The 7,630-nt window shown below is 32.2% G+C and overlaps 1 protein-coding gene across 1 annotated transcript; it reads right to left on the reverse strand.

Moving 5' to 3' along the window:
- Positions 1-787: 787 nt before the first annotated feature.
- Positions 788-3,933, reverse strand: PCYB_081090 (hypothetical protein; the record flags this gene model as incomplete). Its single annotated transcript, XM_004221847.1, has 4 exons — positions 788-2,470; positions 2,551-2,736; positions 3,007-3,696; positions 3,889-3,933. 4 exons carry the CDS (start codon positions 3,931-3,933, stop codon positions 788-790), a joined length of 2,604 nt encoding a protein of 867 aa, XP_004221895.1.
- Positions 3,934-7,630: the final 3,697 nt, after the last annotated feature.

Consider the following 7,630-nt stretch of genomic DNA (forward strand, 5'->3'; position numbering starts at 1 on the left):
AACCCTAAACCTAAACCTAAACCTAAACCTAAACCTAAACCTAAACCTAAACCTAAACCCTAAACCTAAACCCTAAACCCTAAAAATAAAAGCAGTATTCAAAATATATGTTTTACCGAAATCAAGAATGTACAACGTCATATAAATTCAGTGCAAATATATAACTTGTGCATTCGACGGTTAATACAAAATAGCACATATGTTGCAGACATAAATATGTACATACATACATATTTGGCTTTCTATGTAATTTCCCACAATGTGGGGGCATTAATTACAAAATTGGGACTGAATCAGCTGTGTAAAAAAAAACAAAAACAAAAACAATATATAAAGACATAGTACTAAATTATGTTAAAAAACTATTTGAAAATCCAACATAAAAAAAAAAAAAGGTACATGAATTAAAATATACGCTAGGCACACATTTGCGGCGTTTAGTACCGATGTGTTGTATATACAAACGAGGCACCACAAAACGCGGAAAATCGCATGAATGTATCTGAAGCTGGTAGTACTTATGATGTTATTCGTATTTATATTTCATTTAAATTGCCTTTTTAACATTTCTCCCTGCTTAGCCTCATAACTGCAATTTTTATATTTTCCCACTTATGCGTGAATTTATACAACAGTAGACGTATCAACATTGAGCATAAAAGAGCACGTGTGCCATTAGTATAACCTCAAATGCTAGCAATTTGGTTACACATAATTATAACAGATTCTTGTGCCTTATCTAATATTGTATACCCATTACACTACTTTGATTTATGCTTCTTTATTTTCATTTTATGTGCCAATTCTCTAAACGAGTGTTTTTTTTTTTCGATTTTTTCTCCGTCGTACTTTCATGCGGATTATTCAAACTCTCATCTGAACCACTCTCCACAGTTTTACTACCTGTTACATCACTTTCCAATTGTTCACTCTTAGACCCATCCATTTTTTTATCACTTGAACTATGTTTTAATTCTGCTTCCTTCGATTCACCATGTTTTTTATAATGCGATGTGTTCTTTTTTAATAATGCACTATGCACTGACGAATTTTCTTCATTTCCTGCAGTCTTGCTTTCTGATTTATAAGTTTTTTCCTCAGAATTGATCTTACCGTCTAATGAATTTTTTTTCACTTCTGTGATCTCAGGTGGTTTCTCTTTGCTTCCCTTTTTCGTGCTATCGTGTTTATCATTTTTCGCATCAGCATTCAGTTTAGTGTCTGATGTATTTTTTTTAATTCCTGTATTTTGTACCTGCAACTTTTCCTTACTTCCAGTTTTCGCATTGTCCGTTTTATCCGTTTTGGAATCAAGATGTAGTTTACCATCAGAAGGTTTTTTTTTCAGCCCTGCATTGGGCATTGGAGAATTTTCCCTTTGTCCCGTCGTTTTATTTTCTAGCTTATATATTTTGGAGTCAAAATGCTGTTTGCTCTCCTCTGGGCTTTTTTTTATTGACATGTTTGACAAATGGAGCTTCTCCTTACTTCCGCTTGTCGCATGTTCAGTTTTATCCGTTTTGGTTTCAACATTCAGTTTAGTGTCAGACGTATTTTTTTTTAATATAGAACTATGCAAATCGTGAGTGCCTCTACTATCCGATTTTGCACTTTCCCCTTCTTGAACCGATTTACCCCCAGATATATCTTTTCTTATTGCAGTGTTCCCCGAATGGATGTTCATTCTAGGGTTTGGCATAGGTTTTTTCTCTGCAGCAATTCTTGACTCGGAATTGCCCCTATGATGTAACGTCGGAATATTAGGTGATACTATCGATGAGGTGTTACTTTTTTTGTCATCTAATTTATTTTCTTCTCGTACCAGTTCTGGCTGTAAATCCTTTTTATTTTCTGGCACCTCTTTTTCTGCACTTAAATCGGGCATTTCCTTTTTAGCGGAATCTGCAACACTTGGCATTTCCTTTTTCAACAACTTCGTTTCAGGTTCAATGTTCTTTACCTCGTAAGAAGCGTTACTTTGTGGCTCTCCCTGTTGAGGACCATAATTATGCCCACCACCATACGTGTAATTTTGTGGCTCTCTCTGCTGAGGCCCATAATTATGCCCACCACCATACATGTAATTTTGTAGCTCTCCCTGTTTAGGGCCATAATTCTGAGTATATCCAGATGTGCTTTGTTCCGACTGTACATAGTCCAACCCAGCAGTGTCGTTATAATCTGTTGTATTTGCCCCTTCACCAGCATACGATGCTTCGTAATAGCCACTATTATTGGGATGGTTGTCATTTCCACCTGCATACTGCGATTCGTAGCTATTATATTGGGGTGCATTCTCTCCTGAATAGTGATGTTCATTGTAATAGGCATTGTAATTGGATTGGTTGGTATTTCCTTCCCCATACTGAGAATCATACTTTTCATTATAAATGGGTGCACTTCCTCCTGAGTAATGATGTTCATCGTAATAGTTATCATAATTAGATTGGTTTATATTCCCCTCACCATACTGCGAATCGTAGTGTTTATTATAATGGGGTGCACTTCCCCTTACGTTTCCATAGTGTTCTGTATAATAGTCATGGTAACTTGACTGATTCGATCCATCTCCTGCATTCTGATATTGGTATTTATAACTATAATGTGGTTCATTTCTTCCTCCCCTTCCTCTTGTATGGTGTTCTGCATAATAGTCATTGTAAGGTAGTTGATTTCGACCCCTTTCTCTGTACTGATTTCCGTAGTAGCTATTGTAATGAGGGTGGTTTCTTCCATCTTCAACAAATCGAGAATCGTAATTGTCCTTACAATCTGATAAAAACTGTTTCACACCGGTAATCTGAGATTCACAAACTTCCTTACAATCTGATAAAATTTTTTCATTCCAAGGATTGGCAATTCCCCCAAATCTTTGCAATCTGATATAATTTTTTTCACTCCAAGGATGGGAAACTCCCCCAAATCTTTGCAATCTGATATAATTTTTTTCATCCCAAGGAAGGGAAACTCGCTCAAGGGTGTATAATCAGTAAAAAACTTTTTTACTCCCTCGAACTGTGATTCACATGTCTCTTTACAATCTGATAATATTTTCATCACGCCATTAAATTGATTATCGTAGGGTGCTCCATGACCTGGATCATTTCTATGTACTACAAAGTTGGACCCATAATTATTTGGATACGCAGCTCCACTATTACCTGCTCCGATATGCTGCTCATGATATTTATTATTATAAGGCGGTACATGTTTACTTCCTCCTGGAACATGTGGTTCATAGTTCATTTCATAGTGAGCTAAGATTCTACTTCCCCTGGTAAAATGTGTGCTAGGTGTATTATTACCTTTTCTACAACTTTGCGCCAAATCACAATTTTTACAACTCTTGGGCTTAACTGCCAATTTAGATTTTTCACTGTTCACAATCGTTTGCTCTAACTTCGCACTGTTAATATCACCAATTACGCGTAGTACATTGGATTTGTCGGAACTCTCTATTTTTTTTTCTAATTCACTTTTTTCACATTTCCCTTTCTTACCTTCCAACTTGGAATTATCACCAGGCACTGATTTATGCCCTAAATCGAAATTTCCATTTTTATTTTCTGTAGATTCGTTTAATCCCAAAACTAGTGTGCCATGAATATCGTCAAATGATTGTAATATTCTGCTATTGCTCGGTTCTCTTGAACTCTCTGCACTTCTTTTCCTGCCCAAGTGTTTATCACAGATAGACTAAAAAGGGTGAAAAGGGGGGGAAAACATTTCTTTATTCAGATATCTATTTCTACGCTATGATTTAGACAAACATTTACATATACATTAAGATCACTTGCTGCAAAAAAATAGGATTCTAATGTATAAATTACATTCTTATAATATTGACATGTCCAAAAGCACAGCGTTAATATAAGAACATTTTTAAACCATAGAAAAACAAGTTTTCTTTTGTGTAAGGCTTCTTTGAGACATTCATAATTGTAAGGGTAAATCTCTTAAGTGTATTCGTATGATGCTCATAGGGTGCGATAAATTGATGCAGTCATTATTATTTTTAATCATTTTCAATTTTTGTCTAAAACTAAAAGCACATTCTAAAACGATTATGCAGTTTAAAAAATTGACAAATGTGCTAAAGGAATAATTAATAACTACCAAAAAAGTACTTCTTACATATATCACTCGAGAAAATTTTTCTCAAAAAAAAATGCTCACGCAAAATTATTATTATATGTATGGCTTAATAATACAATGAAAAAATGCGCAAAGCGATCGTCGCTTCCGCGTTATCTCGTTTGTAAATATAACTTATTTGGAGGCATAAATAATAAACTATTTTAAAGGTAATTAAAAATTGACACGATTACTTTAATCATAAAAAAGGCAAGCGTTTCAACCATATATTACTTATTGCGACATCAATACAATACATATGCTTCACGAAAAAAAAAAAAATAGCAATATAAACTGTACAGCTGAACGATTCGCAAAATAAATCCCCTTCCTATCGTTTAATCATATATCACCAAAAAGCAATATAATAATAGAAAAAATACAAATAATGAATTAAGTTTCTTTCTACTTCTACACGTTTTATACTGTAAAGTATTGAAATGCAGTATATATATAACGTATTATTTTTATTGAAGCCATAAAAAAAAATTAAAATGGATAAATTTAACGTCGTAAATAAATCATTTTTACTATGAGTTCTCTTTATCTTAACAAAAAGGTAAAGAAAAAAGAACGTTTTTTTCGGCAAAAAAATTATTTTCGTAACTTTTGAATAAAATGCTACGAAATTGCCAAAGCATTCATTTTTTGCATATGAAATAATATTACTAAATAAAATTATAACATGCAAATATTGACATATAAAATATATATGGATATAATTTTAAAAAATATTTTGCATACAATTTAAAAAAAAAAAAAAAAAATATTCCAAATAAAAATTTATAAAAAACAAAATTGGCGCATTTATATTTTTTCCGGAATGGCAAATAATTCCATGATTAACTTTTGCATGAAAAAAAAGTGAAGCTAAACATTAAAAAAATTAATAAAATCAAATTAACGCAAAGTCTGTTAAAAGAAACAATTCAATTGCGGTGAAAATTGTGTCATCATAGTTATAGTCGCTTATGCAATGATTAACGCAAAAAAAGTGTACATTGCCTAATAGATTAAACACTGAAAATGTAAAATGGATTATGGAATTATGGCTAATAAAAATGTGAAAAAATCTTTTATACTTATTTTTTTTTCTTTTTTTCACAATTGCTTTTTTTTCTTTTTTTTTCTTCTTCTATTGAAAAAAGTTCGTAATTTATTTTTTTACTTCTAAATATTTTCTAATGGGGAGGAAGAAGTTTTAAAAAAAATATCATGTGAAGATTTTTTTATTTATTTTATCTATTGTCATTCATAACGCACTTGGGTTAAAATAATAATGCCAATTTTTAAATTCCATCAGAAATATCGCATTTTTATTTTACTTGATAATTTTTATCCACACTCTGGGGTATAATAATATATGGAATAAAGTAAAAAAAACAAAAATGTATTATATCATTTTAATATTCTATTATGTCCAGATAAAACATTTTTTTCGACGTCGTAAATTATCCTTCCAATTAAAGCAAAATTTCAGAGTAGAAATATTTGAATTACCTTTTTTTCAGTGTTATTTTATGACACGAAGGGGCTGAAGTGGGTTAGTGAAAGAAAGTACATTGTGCATCATCTATATAAATATATATATATATATATATACTATATGTGCATATGCGTTAGATGGATAAAATCGGTTCTTCGCCATGTCGAAGCATTGTCTTTTCTTTTTTCCTAACATGTGTAGTTACGGCCGCGTTTTAAATAAATATCATATCCGAATGTGCAACACACATTCCTATATAGTTTGAACATATGTGCGCGATGTACCTCATTTTATCGAATGTGTTCGTTTCAAAAAAATGCTATTAACCAATTTAACAAATTTGTGAAAAACTATTTCTGTGAAGAATGACAAAAAAGGTAAAAAAGGAAATACCTTTTTTTTGGAAAGGATAATTTTATTTTTCTTAATCTGTGCGTTTATTTTTACGCACATAGACCTTTGCAAACAAACCTTTTCTCCTTCGTATTTATGATCCGTAAATGCATCCATTTTCAATTTCATTTATTGACACGCTTAGTAATGTAAAGAATCGTGTTCATAGTGATCTCCATTGAGTGCGAATTGTTACACTGTTCCTTCAAAAAATGTTCATTTGATCAAAAGAGTTTTTTCCAATTCGTGCATATTAATATGCTGATAGCTTTTCTATATTTGCACATGAAATAATAGTGTTTGTTCCGCTTTGTTATTTAATTTTTTTTCTCATATGGTAGAACTCTATGTATGCGTTCTTATGCAGATTCATACATCTTATATTTCGTCGTCTCCTTTTTTTCTTTTTTTGCAGCTCTGTTCCTTTTAATGCTAAGGTGTTGTGTCTTGTTCTTCTTAATTTATAACTCTGTTCACATAATGACTATCTCGAAATTAATCCCATATTTTTGGGGACCTTTCAAATATTTTCGCCCACCATCTTCGCTCTCCGAAGTGTATAATGCCTTTTCGCCCGGTTGAAGTAACCTTCGATCGCTGCTTACTCTCGCATTCACCGCAATTACAGAAGTGGGCAAAAAGCACCTTTGTCGTCTTCTAAAATACTTCACAGTTATATGCAAAAATTACGGACTAGGGGATAAGTGTGCACTAGTAATCACGTGTTCATAAAAGAAAAAATAAAGCTTTATTTGCTACTATTGTTTTTATTTGCGCGTCAAGAGGCTTCGCTCGAAAGTGTGTATATGTATGTATGCATTATATATATATGCACATAAGCGCTCGAAAAAAAATTAGTACCGTCCAAATGGCCATGCGGGAATACACACTCTTCAGTTCGCGGTAACTGCATCCATGCTAACATATCTGATGTGGCATTAGAATTGCGCTCCTTTACCAAGTTGACATGTCAATTTTTTATAAACGTTCAGTGGCTCAGTATGCGGTTTATATCACACGAATTGCGGAGTCTTTTTAGATAGGATATTGTTAAAATGTATTACCCTTAACTGCAAGTTTTGCGTAACGTGCGCTCTTCTAAATTCCTATCCTTTTAATTATGCTACACTGCGAACATACCTTGCACAGACTTCCTCAAAACAAATTGATTCTTTTAAATGTAACTTTTCCTTTGCAATGTATAAAGTGGGGAATATGAAATTCGATAAAAAAAATGAAACAAAGAAGTAGTTCGTCCTTGAAGAAACACTGCGGTACTCTTAATAATAACATTTTTTCTTAAATGAATATACATTTATTTGAAATTTTTTAAGACCCGCTCGAGTTAGCATTAAGTTGCAAATATGTTATGGGTACAACATATTACACGCACACAGCCCCCGCTTGTGCACAACCTTTTATTAATACGTTGTTTACATGCGCGTAGCATTATAATAGGTGAAAATTGTTTTAAAAAGTTTCGCTTTGTGTACATTAATTCAAAAAGTAGACACAATTAAATAAATTCTGATTTACTATGAATTAGAATTAATTAATATGTAGTCATTTTTACAATTAAATTAAATGTAAAGCTTGTTAGACAAATGTTATATATAT

This window comes from Plasmodium cynomolgi, chromosome 8 (genome assembly GCF_000321355.1).
Source record: "Plasmodium cynomolgi strain B DNA, chromosome 8, whole genome shotgun sequence".
Classification (NCBI taxonomy): domain Eukaryota; phylum Apicomplexa; class Aconoidasida; order Haemosporida; family Plasmodiidae; genus Plasmodium; species Plasmodium cynomolgi.